Here is a 27,944-nt window from a genome sequence, read left to right as displayed (position 1 = left end):
TTTGTAAATCTTTGTTTCCTCTTTCTTACCCCCATACTAGCACAATGAAACTTGCTCAGGGTCCCTGACAAATGGTTGGCTTTTCAAGCACTTATTCTTCAAAATATCAAGACACAGCAGCAGCTATGGCAACCTCTGCTTCACACAGCCACCCATTTGAAAAAAATAATAGGGCGGGCAATGATTTGACAACTCTTCCCTCAGCTAAGAATTACTTTGACAACAGTTGTCCAGAAAAGGGCTTATTTAATATCACAGAATCAGAGGCCATCTGTCTTACATTTTCTGTCTAAAAGACAAGAACAAATTCCATCCACATCTCTGTATCTGAAAAATGTTATAAATATGGAATAATGGAATAAATATGGAATGATATACAGCCATAAAGTCACAACTATTTCTACTATATAAGCAAACAGACTGCTGAATTTAAAAAATCTTCCTTTAATTCTGTTTTATATGTCAAGATACATGGATCTAGATACATATCTATCTATAGAAATATAGTCATATCTCAAATCATAAGCGACGAAAGAGTCATTATCAAGAAAAAAAATGGTATCAGATTTGTATTGCTCGGTGCCTAACACGCCTGAACAGCATCCCAGCAATAATCTTAAAGCAGAAAGTTCTAAATGCAGCCAACTTTCTCACGAACTCAGAAGGCCTTCTCTTTCCAGCCCAAGATGCAGTCAGATCCTGTCATCCCCAGAAACCTTCTCTGGTGAATCCAGTCCAAATTATGCCCTTGCTGCTGTGAACTACAGCATTCAAGCTTTTAACTTGTTTTACAGCAAAAACAGCCTGTATTGACTGAAAGGGTGGCAAGATGGCTGCAGTCTAGGGAAGTTCTGTCCACTTGCTCCCAGCACCGGACCAGACTTGCAGCTAAACTAAAGAACATTCCACTTGAAAAAACAGCTAAAAAATCGCCGCTTTGAAATATTGTTAGCAGAGAGCACCGAGAGGGGACAGGAGAAGACGCAAGGGGGTGAGCCAGTCCCCGCAGCTGCGCAGCATCTCCCCGCCAGAGGGAAGGTGTGGCAGCCCACCCCCTGCCCCTGGGAACGTGCAGCCTCCTCCCCACGCAGGATTTCCAATCCAGAGAAACAGGAGGAAAGGGGAGCCCACACGGCATCAGGCAGTGGGGATCAGTGGGGATTCGGTCCAGTTAGTGCTTGGTTACAACGCCAGCCTGGAAATTGCACCCCAATCTGTGTCTGCAGGAGGCGCCACACAGCAGAACTCTGGACCAGCGGAGTGGACTGGCCGGCTCACCCAGCAGTGAACCTGAGGGTCCAATGATTCCCTGAAAGAACTTTCAGTGGAGAGCAGAAGGAGGGACAGAGAAAGGTCCTGGCAAAGAGAGGCAATCCTCCCCACCTCAAGGAAGGATGAGGCCCCACCTGTGGAATGATTCTGGGCTGAAAATCTGCACCCATGTGGCTGGCCTGGCAGCAGGGAAGTCTGACATCTGGCCTGGTGGAAGCCTGGGAGGAGGCTCCAACCAAGGAGGGCCGGCCATGCTGAAAGATTGGAACGTCAACCGGGGTTGGGTATTTTTTTTAAATATCCTCTCCTGCTTGGGGTGACAACAAGGGGGCGTCAGTGACCCAGGCAGAGCTGAGGCACTGGAAGGAGAGGAAGCAAGCACTGCCTGGGTCTCCTACAAGCTGTGGTCAATACCCCCAACATGAGTCTGCTTACCATCCAGACGAGGACCCGGATATCAGTGCAGAGTTCAGTTCTGAGCGGGGTGGGAGAGCAGCTCATTACAGGGATATCAAGGTCTGAGACCCCAGGCAGACCCAGCCTCTGGCCCACGGAGGGCCTGCCCGCTGGACTACTTGGGGATGGGCCCTGCAGGATGTCCGTCAGGTTGCCCAGGGTCAAGCAGGGACAGCGACTTTCACTGGCCTGCAGCACAGAACTTCCTGGGAAGCCTGGGACCCACACACCAAAGGGCCACATTTAACAACACGGAGAGAAATCCAGCGAGCTCCACAAATAGCAAATACAAAGGTTTGTTTGTTTGTTTGTTTTTGTCTTCCTTTCCCTTTCTTCTATTCTTCTATTTCTCTTATTTCTATCATTCCTTTTAGTCTATTCTTTTTTTCAATTTGTTTACTATTTTTAATTTTTATTTCTTTTGTTTTCCTTTTCCTATTCTCAGAAAGAGAACTAAAAAAATAATCCCAATTACTATTGCAACAACAACAAAAATAAGATTCCTAGGAATAAACTTAACCAAAGAGGTAAAAGACCTATACTCAAAAATCATGGGACACTGGAAAAAGAAACTGAGAAAGATACAAACAAGTCAAAGCATATACCGTGCTCAGGGGCTGAAAGAATTAACATCATTAACATGTTCATACTACTCAAAGCAATCTGTAGTTTCAATGCAATTCCTATAAAAATACCATCAGCATATTTCATAGATATAGAACAAATATTCCAGAAATTTATATGGAAGCAAAAAAGACCCAGAACAACCACAGCAATCTTGAGAAAGAAGAACAAAGTTGAAGGGATCACAATACCAGTAATCAAACTATATTATAAAGCCACTGTAATCAAACCAGCATGATAATGGCACAAGAGGCATATAAATAAAAGGAACAGAACAGAGACCCCGGAAATTGACTCATACCATATGGTCACTTAATTTTTGACAAAGGAGGCAAGAGCATACAATGGTGTAAAGACAGTTTCTTCAATAAATGGTGTTGGCAAATGGATAGATATGTGCACAAAGAAGTGAAACTAGTCCCCCAACTTACACCTTATACAAGACTAAACTCAAAATGGATAAAAGACTTAAATGCAAGATGTGAAACCATAAAAATTCTAGAAGAACCCATAGGCAGCAAAATCTCAAACATCTCTCGTAGCAGAATCTTCACGGATACATCTCCTAGGACAAAGGGAAAAAATTAACAAATGGAACTACATCCAAATAAAAAGCTTCTGAAGAGCAAAAGAAATCATCACCAAAGATGGTGATCCATGGTATGGGAGAACATATCCACTAACGATACATGCTAATGACAATTTCCAAAATACAGACAGAACTCACACAACACAAAAATTCCATGGGCAAAGCACCTGAATAGACATTTCTCCAAAGTGGACTTGCAGATGGCCAATAGACATATGAAAAAATGGTTGTCACTAGTCATCAGAGAGTTGCAAATTAAACACCTGCCAGAATGGCTACCATCAATAAATCAACAAATAACAAATGCTGGTGAGGATGTACAGAAAAGGGAGTCCTGTACACTGCTCGGGCAAATGCAGACTGGTGCAGCCACTTGGAAAACTACATGGCGTTTCCTCAAAAAATTAAAAATGGAACTGCCATTTGACCCAGTGGTCCCACTTCTAGAAATATAGTCTGAGAATCCTGAAACACCAATTAGAAAGAATATATGCACTCCTATGCTCATAGCAGTGTTATTTACAATAGCTAAAACCTGTAAAACATCCAAGTGCCCATCAGCAGATAAGTAGATAAAAGAGCCGTGGTACATTTACACAATGGAATACTATGCATTCATAGAAGAAAAGGATCTCTTACTCTTTGAGACAGCATGGATAGACCTGGAGACCATCATGCTAAGTGAAATAACCCACTCAGAGAAAGACAAATATCACGTGATCTCATTTATATGTGGAATCTAATGAAAAATAAACTGATGAACAAAATTGGTCCAGAGGCATGGATGCATGGAGCAGACTGACAGATATCAGAGAGGGTGAGATGTGGGCCACAGGAAGAGATTAACCATAGAACTTATATGCATATATGCAAAGCCCATGGGTAAGACAATAGCAGGGTGAAGGCCTAAGTGGAGTGGGACCTGGGTGGAGAGGGGATGTTGCGGGGGGGGGAGGGGGGGGGGGGGGGCGGGTAGAATAGGAGACATCTAATACTGTCAAAAATAATGTATTTTTTAAAAAGTTAATTGACTATATATGTGTGGATCTATTTTTGGACTCTTTGCTTTGTCCTATTGATCTATGTATCTGTCTTTAAGTTACTACTACATTTCCTAATTACTGTAACATAATAAATCTTGAAATCAAACAAGAACAAAACTGCATGTACTATATGTACATTTAAAAATAAAAACAGCCCAGCCAGTGTGGCTCAGTTGGTTGAATGTTGTCCTATGCACCCGGAGGTCGCTGGTTGGATTCCTGGTCAGTGCACATGCCCGGGTTGTGGGCTCCATCCCCAGTTGGATGTGTGCAGGAAGCAGCCGATCAATGATTCTTTAATCATTGATGTTTCTATCTCTCTATCCCTCTCCTTTCTTCTCTCTGAAATCAATAAGAATATATTTAAAAAAAAATATGTTTGTTGAAGTGTCATCTAGTACACTAAAAAGGTTGCAGGTTTGAATGCCCGTCAGCACACCTACAGAGGTTGTGTTTGATCCCCATTCAGGGCGAGTACAGAAGGTAATGCATTGATGTCTCTTCTTTCTCTCCCTCTCTCTCTCCTTTCCTTTTTCTCTAAAATCAATAAACATATCCTCAGTTGATAATTAAATTTTTAAAATAAAATACTTTTTACATTTTTAAATTTTTTTATTGGTTTCTGAGAAGAAGGGAGAGGGGGAGAGAGATAGAAACATGAATGATGAGAGAGAATCATTGATCGGTTGCCTCCTGCATGCCCCACACTGGGGATTGAGCTCGCAACCCAGGCATGTGCCCTGACCAGGAATCCAACCGTGACCTCCTGGTTCCTAGGTCGATGCTCAACCACTGAGCCACGCCAGCTGGGCACTTTGTACATTTTTTAAAATAAGGACTATTTTGTTGCTCATTTTTCTACATCCTTAAAAAATTATGTACTGCCCTGTGATATTTTCCTGCAGGTGTTGAAAACTGTTAATTTATTTCTTCCCTCTTATAAAGGTTCTTTTGTCTCTCAATTATAAGCTCTTTGAGTTGGGACTTTGCCATATTCCCTTCTCTTTATCCAGAGCTTAGTATACTAATTTGTGTAAAATCAATTACTTATTTGATTTTATATAACAACTAGTGGCCCAGTGCACAGATTCATGCACATTGAAAGGAAATTAATTAGAATTCCTGGGGCAGTGCCATGGCTCAAAGGGTGTCTACAGAGTGAGGGGGGGAGGGGAGAATAAGAAAACTCTCACTCAGGTCTTCCAGCTTGCACACTGGCTCCAGTGCAGGGACTAATGCAGGCGGTCCCAGTGGTGGCTGGCGGGGCTGGGCCAGACACGCCCTGGAGCCAACCTTCCACAGTCCCTCCATGGCCGGCTGCACCTAGGGTAACGCTGTGGCTCTAAGGGCATCTGCAGACGAAAGAGGTCCCTCAGCCTGGCCTGTGGGGATTGGGCCGAAACCAGCTTTCCAACATCCCCCAAGGGGCTCCGGAGTGCAAGAGGAAACTCTGCAAAGTTGCTGTCAGGGTGTAGAATGCAAACGCAAGTGTGCAGTAAACCAGATTCAGGGCCCGACAGTGCCCCAGGAACAACATACCCCACAGCCGAAAGTGGAATTGCTCTGGCTTGGAAGGAATCGGGCTCCCTCCTCTCTGGTTCCGGGTGCATCACCCAAGAACCACCACTGCCAAGTCACCACAGCTCGGCAGTTCCTGCATTGAGCATCTGCCCCCTGGTGGTCAGTGCACATCATAGGTACTGGCCAGTTGGATGGTCACTTAACCTTTATATATATATAGATGATTCTGAGGCATAAAAGGACCTGATATGCCCCACTGTTATTCATAGCCTCCCCAGGAGTCCAGTCCAAGAACCATGTTTCACCAACTAATTGTTATATTACTAATCCATGTCAAACTGCAAGAAGAACAATCATGACACCAATTACTCAAAATGTCATTTGAGATTTAAGGAAAAGAGGTTATCATCATGTGGGAAAATAAAAGTATTTGTAAAATCCACATAAAAATCTAGTTCTGGGCAAGACCTGGAATTGAATTACTGTTGTTCTAATGTCTATTTAATTGAGATTATGCTAACAGCGACTATGCAGGTGGGAACACTAAATGATATATAAATCCATATAAATCAAGAGGGAAAGTGATCGTTAACCTGAAAATAACCTCTGGATGAGAAGCTCTTTACCCCCAAGTAGATAACATGGACAAGGTATTCACCTTCCTATCCTCTCTTCAACTTCTGAATTGTTTCTAATTGCCTTAAACTTTTAGCTTGAGTTTCTACATCCCACCTTTACTTAAGTTTTCATTTTAAATTATTTGATAAATTTCCTCAATACTTTTCTCTCAGCAATCATTTAATAAGATCAGGCAAGAAGGGCCACAGCTGAAACAAAATATAGAAACTGGAGAGATTGATCTCCACAAAATCTGGTTTTATTACGTTTATGTCTTAACAAAAACACATATATGCAAGATGGGAGGCTATGTATGGTGTAATGATTGAGAGCAAACCAGAACAAATGGTCCTTACCACAAGGAAACTATATCAGATTAATTTTGTACTTTTTGGTACATCAAAGAAAGCCCCAACATCATATCAGCAATAACACTTAAAGCAAAAAGTTCTGAATGCCATACACAGGAATAAAGTTACTCACAAGGTAATTAATGGACAAGCTGTCCTAGCTGAAAATTCAAGTATAGCACTTTTATAATTTGTTGAATTACAGTAATTTACAATGCTATTGCTATTAACAATAATCTAAGCTTCAATTTGAGTCTTTACTGAATGCTTGATGTTTTATGTATTATTTCATACTCACAATAATGCAATAATCTCCATTTTATAAATGAGAAAACCCAAGCCAAGCAAATAATCTGTTAAATGCCATCTAGCTAATTAAGTAGATGAACTAGGATTCAACCCCAATGGCTATGTGAATATTTTGTAGTCTAATTACCTTTGATTTTTATAACTAGGTCCAGATGCACAATTATTTTCCATATTGGATACTTGCCAAGAGCAACTTTCCTGATGCTGAGTTTGCCCTCCCCCAACTTTTTAAAAATATTTGAAACCCTTAACTGACCGCAGGAAATGTACAGTTGTTACTGCTCATTTTGCCAACTATGCACACATCTATTTTATTTTTAAACTCCATCAAAAAGTTCATTATAGAAAATTCAATCAAGTTAGTGGGAGTTAGTTTTTAACTAGTTTTAGGATACAATATATGGAGAGAATAATATAACCCCCATGAATTCGTCACCCAACTTTAAAGAACCTTAACATTTTGGATATGTATTCAGTTCCTAGGGCTGTTGTAATAAAGCAGCATAAACTGGATAACTTGAAACAAAATCATTCTTTTTCTCAGTTCTAGAGGATAGAAATGGAAAACCAAGAGGTTTTGGCAATGTGGTTCCCACTGCAGGCTCTGAGAATCTTGTCATGGTGGTTCCCAGCAATCCTTGTTGGCCCTTGACTTGTAGATGCATCACTCCAATATCTGCCTCTGCCTTCATCTCACAGGGTGCTCTCCCTGTGTTCTCTCTCTCTCTTCCTCTTATAAGGATCTCATTTTTTAGTTTAAGGGCCCACTCTATTATGCTCTCACCTTAGTTTAACTCATTACATCTGCAACAAACTAAAGTCACATTCTGAGGTTCTGGGAACCTCTGAAAGCCTCACCATTAACTATGATATTTTCTCTACATTTCTGATAGATATTAGAAGTTTCTTTCTGGTGCTCATTTTATCTTGAATAATATTCTTATCCTGAACAGATGCTGAATTTTATTAAATGCCATTTTTGTTATGTTAATGTAATCATAATTTGTCTCTTTAATTTCTTTTATTTTGGTTTTTTATTTCTTTTTGAGTTAATTTTATTTTCCAATAAAAGTATCACTTATAAAAGTATCACTTCATTTAAGTTCCAAATTGAGTGGCATAATGTTGTTCAAAGTATTTTTACTGATTTGAGAGAGAGAGAGAGAGAGAGAGAGAGAGAGAGAGAAGCACTGACTTTCTGTTCCACTTATTTATGCATTCATTGGTTTATTCTTATATGTGCCCTGACCAGAAATCTAATCTATAACCTTGACATAGCAGAATGATGCTCAAACCAACTGAGCTACCCAGCCAGGATGTTCAAAGTAATTTTATTATTTTTTTTAAAAAAATTATTCTATCTGTAGTTAAAACCATTTTCTATTCCTAACTAGAGGCCTAATGCACGAAATTCATGCAAGAGTAGGCCTTCCTTCCCCCAGCTGCCAGCACCAGCTTCCCTCTGGCACCCGGGACCCAGGCTTCCCTTACAGCCCCGACTTCGTCCAGAAGGTCGTCCGGAAGGACATCTGGTCTAATTAGCATATTACGCTTTTATTTTTATAGATTGTGTGTATTCTTTTATTTTTTTTCATCGATCATGGTAGTATTTGTCTCACAGGTCTTCTCATATAACTCAATTTTAGTTTTATTTCTTTAGTATTTTTCTATTTCTATTTTATTTTCATTTTTATCATGTTTACTTCTTTCTACTTCTTATAACTTTATTCTGTGTGGCTATTACCTACAGAATTAAATACTCAAACAGCAATATATCAGGCAAAAGTATATTCAGCAAAGACTATAGTGAGGATTAAATAGTGTACGTTAAAAAGAGTAAACAAAAAATCAAAGAGCCTTAGTTTTAGCTTTGCCAAGATGCTACTCAGTTAGTCCATGGCACCTGCTCTGAATCTATGACCTGTGAACATGAACACTCCCATCAAGAAGCTAATTTTGGTACCAAGTCGGGAGGGGGGGTGGGGGGCATAAATCCAGATGGATAGAAAAATCTATCTATGTACATAATCTCCACTTTAAGAATTTCATTCAAGACATTGCTTCCTTCTTTGCAATGGCGAGTACCATTGTTATCACATTTTATTTGAGGTTCTTGGTCTTTTCCATCATATATATGTATATCCTCTTAACTTCTATAACCCCTTTCATTCTCCTCCCCCCCCCCCCCCAACACTGAATGGCAAGGGAGTTCTCTCCAGTGATACGACATCACTCTTTAATGAGCAGACACCATTGGACTATCCACTGTCTCCAGTTAGGATTGGTCAGGCCTCATAATCCTGCCTCATAGAGGAGGTTTCTCCCTACAGAACCAAGTCTCACTCCTCTATAAGCCACACAGGATTTCAGTGCCTTGCAACTTGAAAGCAGCAGATAGTATTCAATACCTGAAAGACAGGAAAAGATTCTCTCGTCCATACACCTATGCCCAGAAAAATACCAGTGTTGTCCCAGGCCTGTGGACCACGGCCACTTGTACGGCTGGCTCACTTACAGTTCAAACTGAGTTCGTGCTCCTTTGAGTAAGGCCTGGAGTGTATAGTCCTGCATCTAAAGAAAGCCGCTTTCCCACAGACACAGCCAGGTAGACCTACCTGCCGTGGTAAAAATTCTCCACAGGACAAGCCTTACAACTTCTCACACAATCCGTGACAGAAAGCAAGTTGTACAACTATAAAAAACAACCCCAGTGAAAAGCTCCGAAGTAAAAATCTCACATGCTGTAGGTAAGGTATCAACAAAGCCTTTAAGGTCAGCCACCCTAGCACTAACAGAAACATCAGCAACAACATATGAGGGTGTTCCTGTAGATTTTACTAGGGGCCATAATCTCTTATACACTATTCAAATTTTTTTTTTTTTAAGTTTGCAGCAAACACTTGGGGCACAAAACCTGATCTGAAATAGTGTAAGTCTACTTACAGTCTCTCAGTGTCCAAAGGAAATAAAATGGGAGTTTAGTCTCTACTTGGAATGTGAACATGCCTTTCATTTTACTAGAGGAGAAAATAAAACTTCAAATGTTCACATACATTTTCAATATACCAACACAATTTGCCACTTAAGGGAACTTTGTAAGTAAATAGAAAAACAAAGACTTTTTTTGCAGTGTGAATAATCTTTCCCAATATTATCTATTGTGTATATTCATACTTTTGAAATCAGGATATAACTGATCCTGGCTTTTCATATTTGGCAATATCACTATTTACCATTTTGCATTAATTTTCCAAATAGGCTGGTCACAACCCAATTAAGAAGTTTTCTCCCTCTTCTCAGTTTGGTCCCACCAAACAAGCAAACATGACAGATATTTAACAGCAATGCCAGAATAATCTGGCAACTTCAAAAATGTGTAAATTAAAGATACGAAGACATAAACAGGCCATAAATAGTTCTCACTGATAGGATTTATTAAAATTCTGAATAAACAAAAAATATTAAATGGGTAAGACCATATAAAAACTTTCACAATTATAAGGCACATTGACATTAAATAGTGGCAGAAGTCTTTTCTCCCAATGAATATTGACTACAAATGGCTCAGAGACAATACTGCTTAGATTTCCCACCTGAAAGTTATCATGGAAATTAAAAGATAATAGTTAACTTTTTCATATGCAAAAGTTAATAGTAATAATAATGTATTTTTAAGATTAGGGAGAGAAAACACTCCACCGTAGATAATCTTCTTATACAACACTTAGCAACTGAAATCTTTCCATCCCTTCCATCTTTTGGCTAATGAGCCTTATATTTAAGAATGAACCCTGGAGAGAGTATAATCATTTTCCCCATATGGAAAAATTACTGGGCAGAAAATACTGAAATACTACTTCATTATCTCAGCTCAACAGTGGTATAGCCCACATTTAAAAGAAAAAAACACATGTCAATTTTACTAAGGTAGAACTTTATGTCAATACTAGAGGCCCAGTGAACAAAATTCGTGCACTGGTAGGGTCCTTAGCAGCTGCCAGCTGCCGGCCGGGGCCTCCCTCCCTTCCCCCAGCCAGCCCCCCTGGTTGAACTCCTGGACAACCTCTCAGTCAAGGGGACAATTTGCATACTATGCTTTTATTATATAGGATTCCCCATTATATTCTTATATATATGGAAATTCTTTGACACGGAAAAATCACAAGAATTGGTAAAAGGAGAAGGAAAAGAGGAAAGGGAGATGGAAAAGAGGGAAAGAAGGGAAAAAGGGAGGGAGAAGAGAGGAAGAGGATGGGGGAAGAGTGTGAAAGGAGGAGGCAGGAAGAAGAGAAGAGGGAGGGGCAGTGGAGCTACCTAGAGCAGTTGTCACCAACTTTTCGGACCTCATGGACCACCAGTGGTCCACGGACCACCAGTTGGCGACTGCTGACTTAGAGGATATAATCAGTGAACACTGGCAGAGTTCCCTAAGTAAATAATGGTGACAAGAACCTTCTAAACAGGACAAGGATAATGAAAAGAAAGATGTGTACATTCTACTCAAGTAACCCCAGATTTTGTTAGTTTTCTTTTTGCATCACTAACCAGTCAGGTATGCATGAGGAAGTTTGGTTAAATAAGGCACTAAGATTTGGACATTTGTGTTACCTCCCAAAGTTCGTATGTTGAAATCCTAAGCCCCAGTGTGATGGTATTAGGAGGTGGGGCCTTTGGGAGGTACTTAGATCAGGAGGGTAGAGCCCTCAAGAATGGGATTAGCCCTCTTATAAAAGAGAATCCACAGAGCTCCCTAGTCCCTTCCTCCACATAAAGACACAGTACCATCTGCGGACCAGGAAGTCAGCTATCAGACTGAATCTCCCAGAATCATAATCTTGAACTGTGAGAAATAAAATTCTGTTGTTTGTAAGTCATCCAGTCTACAATGTTTTGTTATAGCAATGTGAATGGACTAAGGCATAAAGGTAGAAGAGTTGGGGAAAAAAAAACAAAAACCTGATCAAACAGGTCCACCCATAATCTGAGCATTCCTGCATCACACTCACAGGAAGGAGAAAACACTGTGGACAAAGAAGCTGAAGCACTGACCACCTCTCAGACAACCTGTGGATGGTTTGGTAGAACAGTGAATAGAAACAACGAAATGAATGCTTTCTCGGTTCGAGAGCCTTTGGCTAACAATCTAAGGCCATGGTGCACTCTATCCTGCTTTCTCCTCCAACCTTGTGGCATTTACAGTAATAATCACTTGCCACTTACTGTTTCCATAATAAAGTTTTCAGGGACTGCCACCTTATGCCAAAGTATACACAGTTTTGAAGAGCTAGGTAAAAGAAAGACCAAGGTGTAAATCCCTCCATGATACATGGACTCGGCCCCCCTCGTATACTTTCTGATAACCAGGCAAGTCAGTGTTCTTCAAGTGTGGGAAGAGGCAACCCCCGTCACCTCAGATGTCCTGGAGGGACAGTCTAACTAGGCAGAGAGCTCTGCAAAGAGGCCCAGAAATGGAGTGAGAAGGATGAGGGGGGAAGGAGTGGGGAGAAAGGAGGGAGAGAGAAAAGGGGCCAAGCTAGACAGATCTCTGGAGCTCTCTATGGAGGGGAGCAAGCAGGAAGTCCCCAAACATAGCCCTTCTTCTCTGCTCCCTGGCTTGTTCAAATCACCTTCCTCTGACTCTCCTTAGGAAAGAAGGGGGGCCAAGTTCATCAGTGAGTGCACCAGAACATGCACTGAAGTCAAGTTAAAAAACAAAGACCACCAAGCAGTGAGTGAGGGTGGGAAGGCTGGTCTCCATCATTCTTCCTAGCACACATGGAACAGAGGTTAAGTCTACTTAATGCCCGTTGAAGGCCCCTTTACAGCATTCTATAATCATCACTAATTTAATACCTGTCCAAGCTACATCATCAGATGTGCATATAATTTTATAAGAAAAGTAGAAGATAAACTAGGAGGGAAATTAAATTCTTGTATGTGATGTAATTTTTGGAACAAAACTCAGTAGTGAAGCTAAACTCTCAGCAGTTTATAAAGGATTAAATATATTCTATGGTGACTGAAAAAAAAAACATACTGCTTCATCATCATGATGTAGAGATTAAAGGCCATAGGAGGAAAAAATTTCCTTTCTGCAACTATTTGTTGTAAGTTAAAAGATAAAAGCATGTACAAAGCATCTCAAATGGACAGAATTTGCTCAGAAAGGAGCAATCTTGCAATAGAAAAACCACAATTACCAAAATAATGGTTCCTAAACACTTTGCTTGAATTCAACACGGCATGATTTCCCCCTAATTTTGGAGCACTGGACTACTCCGAATCCACATAATCAGTGGACACTCAAACGTTGGCCGAGTAGAAATAAAACAAATATTTGTCGGTCAAGCCTAATGAGCCAGTCTAGAGTAAACTGTTTTAAAGACAATAAATGTATGTGGTAATGAAACTACAATAATCTCACTAAATTAAGTAACCGTTAGTTTTAATTTCTAAATGTGATGAAATATATACCAAACATTTGGAAACAAAATTAAAAGCACATAAACCAGTGTTACTGCTGTTAAAAATGTATCTATACTAATAAAAGGGTAATATGCTACACAGGCTGGATAGACCAGACATCCTTCCGGACAAAGCCATGGTGGCGGGGGCCAACGCAGAGGCAGTTAGGGGAGATCAGGCCAGTAGGGGAGAGCAGTTAGGGACAATCAGGCAGGCAAGCAGAGGCAGTTGGGGAGATCAGGCAGGTGAGCAGTTAGGAGCCAGCAGTCTTGGATTGCAAGAGGGATGTCCCAGATTGGAGAGGGTGCAGGCTGGACTGAGGGACACCCCCCCTCCCAGCCGTGCACAAATTTCATGCACTGGGCCCCTAGTAGTTACATAAACTTGATAGTGAATAAAGTTAAAGGTCTTATAAAAGTGTATATGATGATACCTTATAGGGGGATATAGCTGGGGAAACTTTAGGCATCTTCTAGTACACTTTCTAGTACGCCCCTAAAAATGACCCGCATCCTTGTCATGTTCCTATAAAAGTCAATCAGCTAGATTCAGAATGACAAATGTTCACAAGATCACTGCCACACAAAACCACCCACTATTGCTGCTTTAAATACTACTGCTTTATCCATAGGAAGCTGCCTTTATTTTATCAAAAAGTCAGGTATCGGCAGTTTCCTGTGGTTCATCTGAAAAGTTACCATTTATTATTATTTTTAATTTATCTTAACTGTTGAAAGTATTACATATCGCCCTCTTTATTCCCCCCCATTGGCCCTCTCCTCCCCATTACTACCCCCTCCCCAGGCCTTCACACAATATTATCTGTGTCCATGGGTTATGCATAAGTGCATGCAAGTTCTCTGGTTATGAAAAATTACCAATTAAAATGCAATATGTGCTGGGCATTGTGGTAAATCAACGTGCATAATCTTATTTCATTTTCACAGCTTCATAGAAGTCCACATAATATTGTTTCTATGTACATAATATTTCCATTCTGAGATAGGTGTCAACATGTTCAAGTCCGCTGGGTTTGCTCAACACAAAAGGGAAAGCTTTCAAAGAGTGACATGGTCTCAACCATCCCCTACCCCAAGATGGTAAAGTGAGCCAGGGCGACTTTTATAATCAACTGTTATACACCTGTCTCTCCCCCATCTGACTTAATAGGGGTACGAGGGTAAACTAAAAATACGATTTTTTAAAGTTCTCTTCCTTTCTCATTTCCCACCCTTTTTTTTATTATTATTAGTTAAGGTATTACAAATGTGTCCTCATCCCCCCATTAGCTCCCAACCTCCCCCCCACCCCCGCCACGCACACTCACGATCCCATCCCCCTGTTGTCCATGTCCATTGGTTTGGCTTATATACATGTATACAAGTCCTTCGGTTGATCTCTTCCCCTTACCCCCGCCCTCCCCTACTTTCCTTCTGGGGATTGATAGCCTGATCGCTGTTTCTCAGTCTTTGGATCTGTCCCTTTTCATCAGTCTATGTTGTTCTCTATAATCCACAAATGAGTGAGATCATGTGGTATTTATCTTTCTCTGACTGGCTTATTTCACTTAGCATAATGCTCTCCATTTCCATCCACGCTGTTGCAAAAGGCAAGAGTTCCTTTTTTTTTTTTTTTACTGCAGCATAGTATTCCATTGTGTAGATGTACCACAGTTTTCTAATCCACTCATCTGCTGATGGGCACTTAGTCTGTTTCCAAATCTTAGCTATGGTGAATTGTGCTGCTATGAACCCACCCTTTTACTAACAGAATGTGTAATTGATTAATCAATTGTCTACATTGAACCTTGTGTTCTGGCTGAGATTTTGTTAAAGTTCTCACTTGACCAGGCAAGAATAACAAGACTTTCAAGCCAGCCCTGAACTTAGAGGCCTGGCCACCAAGAATGTGGGGGCTGATTGATTAGGTCTCAGACACTTGGGGATGACACACTCGATCACCGCTTGAGCAATTTCAGAATGCTGACCATCCTGTTCCGGGGACCAGTAATAAAGACATTCATCAAGACCCAAGACCCCACAGGAACTCCCATTCCAGGACTGCAAATCACCAGCAACCCTCCTGTACTCTCTACCATTCCCTTTCCCCGATTCCCCCTATATAAGCTTTCTCCTTACAAGCTCAAGGGAAAGATGGATATTAAGGTTTTTACTGGTCACCTTCCCAGACTTCTGCAATATGATATTATTAAACGCACACTTATAACCCAATCCCTGTCACTGCTTTTTGGCTGGGGAGTGGCAGACAGCAGGGGCCCAGGACTCTGTTGATCTCTGGTTACAGACTGTGGACTCTTGAGGTCAGAAACACTGCCTGGTCATCCTTATAGTTCCAGGGCCCCGGGCAGTACCTGATCAGCGCTTAAATGAATGTTTAATTAGATGAGCTGTTTAACTGGGGGGAAAAAAAAGGGCTCCTTAATTTAGAGTCTAGATATGATTAGTACTGTATAAGCCATGGTTTCTTGTTCTAAAAAAAAAAACTTATTAGAAAGCAATACATGTGACAACATGAATTAAGTGTTCAATTCTGCAAAAAAATAAAAATAAAAAAAATGGGCAGATACCTTTTAGGAAAGCAATACTTCAGGCAATAATAATATCAGCTCACACTGAGCACTGTGCTTAGTGATTTAAGTTGGTTTAATCATTCATGACCTTGGGAGGTAGGTATATTATATCTGTTTTACAGATGAAGAAAATGAAGCACAGCAGAATTAAGTAAATTCCAGGAATCACAGAGGTAATGTATGTTAGAGCTTGCGTTCCAACCCAGATAGAAATAAAACAGTTGTTTCTGCCTGTTTTTCTTTCCTGTGTTTAAACTCTATTTCCTCTGTGACGAAGCCTTCACAAGTCCTTTAAGTCAGATTTCTAACCATTTTTGTAGCATGAACCTTCTGGCAGTCTGCTGAAGTCTATGGATCCCTCCAAAGTATAATGCTTTTAAATGCATACAATTAAGTTCATAGCATCTCAGAAGGAAAGCAGTTTTACTGAAATATAGTTATAAAGATATTTTTAAGAACAAATTTGTGCTATAGCAATTTATGTGCATCTTTAATAAGTCATCAACAAGATATAATGAGAGATTTAAGTGCACTATAGCTTCAGTGTAGTTTATGAACGTAAAGAATATTTCAGATAGCTGCAATAAAATACATAATACAAAAATATATGTACTTCAATTGGTGATAAAGCCACGGATGCTGCTAGTAGTACTCTGGTTTGTTGTCTACATTCATAATGAAAGTAAAATGCTAAATTTTAGTTAGAGAAAATAAAGGCGCAATGTTTTCCCATCTGAGTTCACCGATTCCCAAATTTTATCCAGATGAAGAATCTCAGCTGTAAATTACAACTAATCAGTTTCTTTCTGAAGCTACTGAATTTGCCCTCAGAGGACTCATCATGGTCCCTCCTCACATCTTGGCTAGGAATGTTGGGAATGTGCTTAACAGAATATCGAGCACTTAAGAGCAAGACAGAACTCATGTTCCTGGGAGGTCACTTGCAATAGCATCTAACATAAAATAGATGGTCAAAGGTTTATGAGGTAAATGCATGCAAATTTGATATTATCCCCTTGGCTAAAAATATTAGGCACTTCCTAGAAGCTTGAATTTTGTTTTTCAAACTGCTATCCTTCAAGGCAGCAAAGCTTGCCTCAGCAGTTCAACTACGTTTAGATAAAACTTCCATCACAAACCTGGATCTGTATGGAAAAGGATGCTCCACCCAATGATCTTAAAACAAGTTTAACCATGCTAGAGGTAACTTCAGTGACAAAAATAGGTCATTTTTTAAACTGCAAAGCATTAATTAGTAGAGACTACATCTTTAGAGTGTTTTATGGGGTACTAAATGAAAACAGGCCTTTCAAGAGTTATTTTTAAGATGATTACTATAAAGGTAATTAAGTTATATAAGCTAAAACAAAAATGAACTGAGAAAAAGATGATCATTGACTACCTTAGCAGGTCATAGTCTTGCATATTTGACCTATGTAGTGCTTTAAGCTTTCCAAGAGCTTATTCTATCCATTTTTATGATTATGAGAGAGAAAAGCTTTAAATATACCAGGGTGAAACAAGCACCCACTGGGGCTATGTTAATAAGGGTATATATGATTCCTCAAAAGACTTCACCTCTGAAACCAAAAGATAAATTCTTTAAAAATAGAAGTGTAATGATGAAGTGTCTATTGAGTAAATCTGATAGAATCAACAGAAATGCATTTAACTGACTTGAGTGTGACATTTAAACACACACAAAGCGCCCTGGCCTATGTGGCTCAGTGGCTAGAGGGCTGGCCTGTGCACCTACGGGTCACGGGTTGGGTTCGATTTCTCAGTCAAAGGCACAAACCTGGGTTGCAGGTTCGACTCCTGGCCCTGGTCAGGGCGCGTGTGGGAGGCAACCAATCGATTTGTCTCTCTCAGATTGATGTTTCTCTCTCACGCTCTTCTCTCCCTCCCTTCTACTATCAATAATAATAATAATAATAAAATCAATGGAAAAATATCCTCCGCTGAGGCTTAACAACAACAAAAATTATAAACACACACAAAGCTTCATTACTCTTCCAGGCTTGTAAAGGAAGCCAGGGAAATGGAATTATTTACACCTGGAAACTTTTAGAAGTTGAACAGTGACCAAGGTAATAAAGGAAAATTTTAACTCTAAAATTAGGGAGAACTTTCTGAAACCAAAAAAACAATCCACATAAGAGGTCATTTGCCTAATGAGGCAAAGAACTAACTATACTTGTTCAAATAAATGTTCCTTAACCTTAAGGTAACAAGATAATTAATTTGAAGTAAAATAAATGAAACTAAGCAACTTCCTCAAGAAAGACACTTAAAGTTAAAGAGCATGTCCTGTATTAATGAAGTAGTCTTACTAAATGTAATCTGTGAACAAATGGGCTTACACAGCAATGCTTCTGCTCAGAGACCCTCTAAACACCAACTTGGCACTCTCCCTCACAGAGAATGTGGCTTTGCTGACTCTGAATTTAGTAAAAGCATTAAGTTTCCAATCAATAGCCTCATGGCAATAAACTCCTAGATATGTCTAAACTCTTCCTGAACTGTGGCATCAGGCCAAAGTATACAAAGACTGCGCACAGCACAAAAGAAGCTCCTCAGATCTGGCCAGGGTCCCCTTCGCAAGGGAACCCTAAATTCAGCACTCCCTCACGACTGGGTTTAGAGAATTCGAGAATGCTACAGAGGGAAGCCACGAGAGGTAAGCCACGTGCGCTTCTGTTCTTTGTGCCTTGGGTTAAAATTCCAGATCACTGGTCAAACAGGAAATCTACATTGGGTCTACTCACCGCAGCCCACTGTGTAGACACAATATCCTTTAATAAGAATGTAGACTGTAGACGTAGGAGAAAAGAGAATTTTAAGAGTTAACAGAGGTCTAACCCTGCCCTTTGCCACAAATGTGCTATGGGGGCTTGAAAAAGTCAGTTTCTTCTAAAAGTACATGAAGAAAGAGGAGGAAAATACTCGAACAGGATGATTTCTTCATCTGTCTTCAAGCAACAAAATTCTACAAATGGTGGATTATCCGGTCTTCATCACAAAGTGGATGTCATCAAGAATGTAGGCAACTCTGCAAAACACAATGACAGGCAGCACAAAGCAAAGGACCCTAAATAGAAACAGCAATCTCAGACTCGAAAATACATTTTCCAGAATCGTACAGAATACCAAATTTAAAATGCCAACCTTAGACTTTAAGAAATGTGATGTCAAACAAAACGGCTAATATCAAAAATGAATAAATACAATGTGATCTGCAGAGCTCAACGCAAATTTAAAGCCTCACTTCTCATTACCGGTCACTGGATTTCGTCTATGAATGTGTTGACCTTTTTTTTAAACTTTCCTGCCACAGGCTGCCAATCTTGGTTTACTTAGTGATCATCAATTCCCTATGAAAAAACAGACCTTTTTCATGACATTATTTTAAAGTGTAGAAAAGATTTTGACTGGTCAAACATCCCTTGGAATATGAAAAGCAAATCTTCCTATTCCAAAGTAAAATCATAAAGAAATTCTCATTGGAATATTTAAATACAGACCTGCCCAGCCCCTTTACCTTTAGGTTGTACACACAAGACTAAGTAACACACAGGTTGTGCATCTCAATTCTAAGGAGGTAAGGCCATTACATAAAACAAGATAAAACAAATGCCTTAAAAAGGCTCTCATTTTTCACAAGCTAATCACTAAACAAATGCACTTAATTTGTAAATCAATTTTAAGAATCTGATAATGTTAGACCAGTGGTCGGCAAACTGCGGCTCGTGAGCCACATTCAGCTCTTTGGCCCCTTGAGTGTGGCTCTTCCTAAGCCTTAGGAGTACCCTAATTAAGTTAATAACGATGTACCTACCTATGTAGTTTAAGTTTAAAAAATTTGGCTCTCAAAAGAAATTTCAATTGTTGTACTGTTGATATTTGGCTCTGTTGACTAATGAGTTTGCCGACCACTGTTAGTTAGACAAAGAAAGTAGGCAGTAGAAAAGGAATGATACCGAAGTGATTGCTGGTGGTGAGAAGCTGTCGCAGATATTCCTGAGAAAGAAGCAGACCAATGCAATCAAGTTCCTGGGCATCCTGGACTAGGAATTAAGATACATAGGGTCCTTCGTGTTTTTTCTTTTTTTCATGAATGTGTACAAAAATTCAAAAACCGTAGCCTGGATATTTCTCCTGGAATGATACTATCAAGCCATGCTCCTGTCTGTGTTCTTTACATTTGGAAATATAAGAGCATGCAAGCCAAGGAAAAGGAGAAACAGAAACAAATTAACTTAGATGTGGGCAATGAGAGGAAGCATCCGAGACCACCTTCCCCATTCAATGGAGTGGGAAACAGGTGCACAGCAATGAAATGAGTGCACACCAACATGCAATTCACAGAGCTACTGATACAAGAAGGGTGGTAGCTGGAATGAGGAGAGGGAGGAAGAACTCTGATGATTTATGAATAAGAAAACACAATCCAAAAACAATAATAAAATGAGAAATTGTATGCATATCTGCATAACCCACAGACACAGACAACAATGTGGTGAAGGCTATGGGTGCAGGGCGGGGGTTCAGGGGTGAGAAGGAAGAGATCAAGGGGAAAAAATGGGGACATATGTAATACTTTGAACAATAAAGATTTTTTAAAAAACAATAATAAAATGGGGTGCATTCTCCACTCGGAATGTAAATTTTTTAAACACCTTGTAATTTTTAAAAGATTAAATACCTCCAATACTCTCTTCCATTGTTTGGAACCACAAGACAAGAAGGACAAGTGGCACTAATAAAAAAACTACACACCCTTTCTGAAAAGTTGTCAACAAAGTTGACAACAAAAAGTTACCAAAAAGTAAAAGAAAAGCTCCAACATCTATTTTTTTGCACAATAACTGAATTGGAATGTTTCCATTATGCTGAAAACAGCTAGTACACAATTTTATGTACTGTCTTTTTCACTATCTGTTATAAATCATAGTCATTCGTTATATTTGGGTGAAGACCACTTGAATTTTGTGAAAGAGAGGTAGATAACTGATGAGAAGAACAAGTTGGAAAATAATATGTTGCAGTAAACCTATGTTTACCCAACCACAGAATCAGCTGAAGTTTCCTAAATTGAAAAGCAAAAGCAAGCAAAAAGATATGGCCAGAAAGAAAAAGCAAGTAGAATGTGTGTTCGTTTTATGTCTTCCTCCAGACAATGAGTCACTTGCAGGGGGGGAAAAGAACATGAAAACAATTTTTTTTAAAAAAGATGAAGGTAAAGCAGAATCAAATGACAATTAGCAACCATAAAATTATCAAGATTATAACTGCTAACTTTTATTAATCAGCTATGTATGCTACCTGTCATTTCTTTCTTCTTTTCTTGTTCTGGTCCTTCTCTATTAATTTTGTCTGCCTAGTTAGATGATCCAGATGCTTGGATCCATTCTATTTCCAAATTATTCTAACTTTATGAGGAAAAAGATTGATGAAATTTCAAGAGCAGATTTGTTATCTCTTATTCTTACTTTATAAGCCAGTATTTAAACCAAACAAGACATCCAATAAAAATAACACAACAGAAATTATAGTCATATAAAATCATCATCTTCACAGTATATGCTTCCTCATAACATGCTGAATAGTACTAGCAGTAAATATTTATTAACCAATCGATATAAGCATACAAAGACACACATCCAAGTGGGCACCACATATAAACACCCAGAAAAATCCAATCCTTTAAGGACCTAGTTAAACAAAAAATAAAACTATTTAACTTTTAATACAGAAGATATCTTGGTCAAATAAAGTGGAGAAAAAGAAATACCTTGAGTCAGATACTAAGATCCCAGGTATTAAAGAGAAGTAAAATAGGCCAAATATCTGAAGGTACAACCAATGTAAAAACAGGCAGATAATTCTTTTAATTTACTGTAGAATATATAAATCTACAACCAAGATGAAAAAAGCTATTCATAAAATTAAAGAAATAGGATTTATAAAGCAAAAAAAATTAATAGCCAACACAGACTTTGGTAAAACTAGTATCCCCAGAGTATGAAGATGTATTTTTCAACTAAAGGGATAATACACACTTATTACATATATATTTTTTCATGGTTAGAAATGGCCATCACAACTAAAGGCAACTAAGCCTAACAAATAAGAAAATCATCACTGATAGGTTAATAGTTGAAAACAGCTGCATACAGTGAACAATATGTAACAACCTAAAAAAAATAAGACTTCAAAAAATCAAAGACCAAAAAGATTGAGGACTCACAGAATACAAGTTTAGAAAGAACATAATAGCCCAACCATGCTTTGAAGTATCTGCCATCTTCAAGGAAATACAAAATCATGAAACTAAGAAGATGAGAAACTAATAAGCAAAATAAATTCCATAGCAAAACTGAAATATTTCAGAAACATAGAATTATGGGAAAATAAGAGTAAAGAACAAAAGATATAGTTTCTACATAGAGCAGTAAGTGATGAAATACTCATTCACTTAGCACAACACGTATTTGCTGAAGGCATGTGCATGCTACATACTGCGATACAATGGAAACCAGGACAGAAGTGGCTCTCCATCATGGAATATATCCCAGAAGTTGTGAGATCTAAGTCAATACCTTTCTCAATCATAGTGTGAATCAAATCAACCAGGTTAGCAAGTTCAAAATTCAGATGCTCCACTGCCAGGAATTCTGATTTCACAGATCTTGGATGGAACCAAAGAATCTGTTGGTAAGCCTTAGTGGATGAGTTCTTAGCTCTGCTATTAAATATCTATGCAGCTTTGAGCACAAGTCACTTCACCTCTAAGATGAAAATAATTCTACCAGTTTAAAAGGTTTATACTAAAGAATAAAAATACTTTTTGATGTGCTTCACATAGCACCTGGTACAGTTGTATTCAAAATGGCAACTGTGGCAGAAAGAGTCCAAAACTCTGGGTCCACATTTAATTCAGCTGCTTATCAAATACATAAACACTAGCCAAGTTATTTAACCTCTGAGTTTTAGTTTCTATTTATGTAATATGTGGGTAGTAATATTTGCACTCTATCAAGAAGAGATATTGTAAGAAAAAAAAATAGGTCTTTTTGATAAACTATAAAAATGCTACCTAAAGGTAATTAATAGTTAAGGCTACTAGCATTGTTAGTCATTGCAAGGTATACAAAAACATCATTAAAGAGGGAAAAAAATTGTCCTGGCCAGTGTTGCTAAGTGGTCCACACACCAAAGGGCTGAGGGTTTGATTCCGAGGCAACTAATCGATGTGTCTTTCTCACCTCTCTCTCTCTCTCTCTCTCCCCTTCACCCCCCCCCCCCCCCGACCCCTTCCTTCCACTCTCTCTAAAAATCAATGGAAAAATATCTTTGGGTGAGGATTAATGACAACAACAAAAAAGAAAAGGGAAAAAAATTGAAAAGCATCTTTTTTTTAACCAACTTTTCCCCCAAAAAAAGCAACTTTGGGGGGAAAAACTCTTGAAAAGCAACTTTTTACCCACCAATATATACTCATTCAAGACTTTATTGAGTACCAACTATATGCCACCTTGGAAATAATTCCCCAGTTTACTAAGATCAAAATCTTAACAGCGCTTTGAGAGTTGCACTAAGACAAGTTGGATATAGTTTCCCAAGTAAACACCGGCTGGAAATATTACCAGAAGAATAGAAAACCCTTGGTGGCCTCTTTCAATACTACATCTCTTTGTAACAATCCTAGCAAGCAATCATCAATTCCATTGCTTAGCAATCTACCAGTTGTAAGAACATCATCTGGGGAGCATGGAGGGACCTGGAGAGTATTATGCTAAGCAAAATAAGCCAGTCAGAGAAAGACAAGTATCCCATGATCTCATTCAGATGTGGAATCTAATGAATAAAATAAATTGATGAACAAAATAGATCTAGAAACATGGAAGCATGCAACAGACTGACTATTCTCAGAGGGAAGAGGGGAGAGTGGGGTGGAGGGGGGCAATGAGGGCGGGAGAGGGGACATCTGTAATACTTTCAACAATAAAGACAAATTTTTAAACATAAGTAATAAATAAAAGTATGGATTCTGAAATTTGGACTCAGTAAGTCTAGCCGAGCTCTGGGACATGCATGTGCAGCGTGCTTCCCAAAAGCCCGTGAAGCGCAGCCAAGAACCGGCCACCAGTCAGGTTCCACTCACCAGTCCATTCTGCATGTGGCCAGTGCAACCAAATTCCGAAAGTATTAGCTTGAAATCTTCCTCACTTCACCTACCATCTTGGTCCTAATTTTGCTCTTGGTTCCGCATACAACCCAAGCCTAAACCTTCTCTGGGCTAAATATCTCCAGTTCCTTCAAGTAATCTCCAAATAATACATTTCAAACCTGACAACGCTAAATTGTCCACATCTTTTTGTTTATATATCATGCCCAGAAGAGTACACAATCCTCATGTAGAATACAATGGGACACGCTCCCCTCCTCGGAATTACAGTATTTTCATTAACACAGCTTAAGTGTGCCTTTTACGCAACTGTGGCCCTATCACATTATGATTACTTCTTTTAAATACACTTATTTTGGAAAAATTTTAGATTCACACGAAAGTTGCAAATATAGTATGGAGAGCTCCCACATCCACCTCACCTAGTTGGCAATTTTCCTAATGTTAACATGCCACATCAACTTACCAAAACCAAAAATGAGCTCAGTGCTTTCTTTCAATTACATCTTTTTATACAAATTACTCCTCTGAGCCACATTTCCTTCATCCTGAACACAGACTTTTTCACTTTTGTTTTATTACAGGACGCAAATAAAGGCCCTTGCATATTATCCTTTAAGATTCAGCGCAATATTTCATCTTGCTAGACTTTGACTCAAAGACTCAGGCTTTGAGTCCTGCAAAATGAAATGTAACATCCTATACTTAAGATTTTTGAGGTCCTATATTTGTTGATATTCTGAGTCAAGGTTCACTTCAGACAACAGCAACTATTGCCATGAGATTCATGTCGTACATATATATGGTAAGCAAGATGTCTATACTTTCATCCAATTCAACAGGCCAATTCTTAGGTTAATGTAAACCTCCCTCAGGGTGCATTAAATAACTTCTGAAGCATATCATCAATGATTTACAAATTCAACCAATTTTCTGTACATCCAGTTACTGTGCTTTCATGCAAATATATTATTCCCCATCTCAGGAAAGTTCTTACACATGTGTCTCCACATTTTTTATTTTTTACTAATATATGTTTGCATGTGTTGCTTCTTCAGCTGAAAGGCTTAGAGTTATCTGCACAATGAAAGGAATCCATTCACCAAATAATCTGAAATGCTTAGGAAAAAAGGGAACTCTCTAACATCCACTGGCAACTCACTGAACAGCTCATAGGAAAACTGGTGCTCATAGGAAATCCACAGAGAATTCCTAACGAGTCAGTCACAAAATAAAACCAGAAGAAACAGCGACGTGGCATTTGTAGTATTATTCCTTCAGGAAGAAACGACATTCAATTTATCCTCTTGAAATTAGTTACTGGTCCTAATTATTATAAAGCTTAGGGAACAAAATGACAAAAGACAGCAATTTACTATTGAAATCCCAATTAAAAAGGATAATTTAGACATGTGGACCCAAAGATAGCTATATTCAGCTATATCAATCATGGCCAAAAAATTTTTCTAAACCGTTTACTTCTCCTCAGAGATGTGAATAATGTTTAATTCTGTTTATCTCTCAAAAACCAGGCTGGGGAATCAGAGTTTTTAAATTACAAAATAGAGTTGACAATGATTTCAGAAAAGTTGCAAACTCATTCCTTTTTTTATTATTATTCCAGTGAGTTTCTTAAAGTGGGAAATCCATTTTTAAAAATCTTGAATAAAGCATCAGGCCCTAGCCAGTGTGTCTCAGTTGGTAGGAGCACCGTCCTGTACCTTGGAAGTTTGTAAGGCGTTCGATTCTGGTAAGGGCGCATACCTAGGTTGCAGGCTCGATCCCTGGTTGGGGTACATGCAGGAGGTAACCGATCAGTTTCACTCTCACAACGATGTTTTTCTTTCTCCCCCTCTCCCTTCCTCTCTAAAATCAATGACATTTAAAAATAAAATAAGTGTAAAATAAATAATAATAAAATATTAGAATGCCAAAAACAAAGACCTCTTCCCACTTACCTCATAGTAACTCCGGACAGCATTGAAAAATGCTTCATCAGCTACGATCTGGGTTTCCCCGTTGAGGAAGGCCTGGAATCGTTCTTTCAGTAACTGCAATTGTTGCTTATTAAGCTATTAAAAAAAGAGAGAAAAGTAGCTTAAAAATTTGCCAATCCATGAAATGTAATTCTAAAATGTTGTATTTGTTACATTGTATTAGATTTGACACCTAGAATTAAATTTATGGTAAAGAAAAATAAAAATTAAAAAGTCCTACTATTTATACTTATGACTCAACTAGAGGCCCGGTGCACAAAATTCATGCACGAGTAGGGTCCCTAGGCCTGGCCAGCGATCAGGACCAATCTGCAGGGTGACGGGTGGGGCAATCAGGGGTGGGGGGCCCCCGCTGACACCTGTCTTGGCCAGCCTGGCACCTCCCGCTCACCGGCCCTGCTCCCCCTGCTGCCACCGCCAATCGCCTCCCTCTGTGGGGTGATGGGGGGGCCCCCACTGGCACCCGCTTGGCTGGCCTGGGGCCTGCAGGCTGGGGGCAGCCCCTGCATTGAGCGTCTGCCCCCTGGTGGTCGGTCATAGCAAATAGTCGTTCCGCCGTTCGGTCTATTCGCATATTAGCCTTTTATTATATAGGATTGTAAGACATTTTCAATTTACTTGCCCATATACTCTGGAATCCTGACATTGCACTGAAATCCAAACTTCTACCCCAGATGGAGTTCCTGTGATTACTACCCTGGTCTCTTTGCAGAGACAGGAAAAAAAACTAAAATTTGGGTGAGAAATTACCTTGTGCAAAATTACCAGATATCTTGAGCAGAGAAGGCAGAGAACAAGCAGTCTTGAAGGTGAGTGGATAACCCTCGGCCTTGGACAAGAGATAACAGAAAGACTGCAAGGTCAGGGATTCTCAGAAAGAATCCTCTGGAAAGGGCATCTATTGGATGCCAACAGTTTCAATTCCATGAATAAATGTGTGGATTCAATGACTGAGATCAATAAATTAATGATCAAGAGGAGACAAATCCAGAAGAGAACAGAGGTGCAACGGGTGGATAGTGAGTGCATCTTTAAGCACTTCGGTGTGTGGACGGAAAAAAGGCCACATGCTAGCCTGACAAGCTCAGGGAAGGCCTGCATGGTGGTTCTGCAACCTCAAAAACCTAAAGAAACCACAAAGGACGGTCTGAGATGAAAACTTTAACTAAAGCAGTTTATAGTGCGTAGTCATGTCCTAGACCAGTATCTTCCCTGACAAACATCAATCTTTCCCTTAACTGGGCCTATGGTCTCTTTGAATCTAAGATAACATCCTTGTGAAATGTCAAGGTAACTGGTAACTTCCCTTTTACCGGACCCCTTAAGGCACAACCAAATGTGTCTGGGCGCCAGGGCAGAGACCATGAATTTCTTCATTGTTAACGTGTTAATTGACTATTAACTATCCTGCACCCACCTGGGTAAAAGAAGTACTATGTGTCTATCATTTTACTTTTTATCCAATCCCAGAGGTTTCTCCCGCCTCCCTAATCTATCACCAATGGATTTCCTGTAACCCACTTATGTCTCCTCTTTGATTGTAATGTATAAAACAAGGTGAAGAACTGCCACTCTCCTGAGCATCATCCCAATCTTCTGAGATTCTGCTTCCTGGTCTCGGCAATTGTCAACAGTTGGGCTCAAATAAACTCACAAAAACTCTTTACATTATACAGTGATTCTCAACCTTGGCTGCACATTAGAATCACCTGGGAATCTTTTTAAAATCCTGATTTCTGGGCCTCATCCTCCCGAAATTCTGTTTCTTTGTTACTAATGTTGTGGCCCCACCCCACAACAAAGAAACAGAATTTCCGGAGGATGAGGCCCAGAAATCAGGATTTTATAAAGATTCCCAGGTGATTCTAATGTGCAGCCAAGGTTGAGAACCACTGCTTTACAAGTTTGGATGTTTTTAC

At 39.5% G+C, this 27,944-nt stretch overlaps 1 protein-coding gene across 19 annotated transcripts in view; it reads right to left on the bottom strand.

Annotated features, from left to right (window-relative positions):
- The window catches only part of CADPS2 (calcium dependent secretion activator 2), a 506,535-nt gene that overhangs the window by 380,455 nt on the left and 98,136 nt on the right, over positions 1-27,944 (bottom strand). For all 19 annotated transcript variants that reach the window (XM_036328812.1, XM_036328815.1, XM_036328814.1 and 16 more), the window contains exon 2: positions 25,987-26,100. In XM_036328812.1, coding sequence (XP_036184705.1) covers positions 25,987-26,100 — 114 coding nt within the window. The remainder of the gene's footprint in view (positions 1-25,986; positions 26,101-27,944) is intronic.

This window comes from Myotis myotis, unplaced genomic scaffold, assembly GCF_014108235.1.
Source record: "Myotis myotis isolate mMyoMyo1 unplaced genomic scaffold, mMyoMyo1.p scaffold_m19_p_11, whole genome shotgun sequence".
Taxonomy (NCBI): domain Eukaryota; kingdom Metazoa; phylum Chordata; class Mammalia; order Chiroptera; family Vespertilionidae; genus Myotis; species Myotis myotis.
This window is presented reverse-complemented; position numbering and strand designations above follow the sequence as displayed.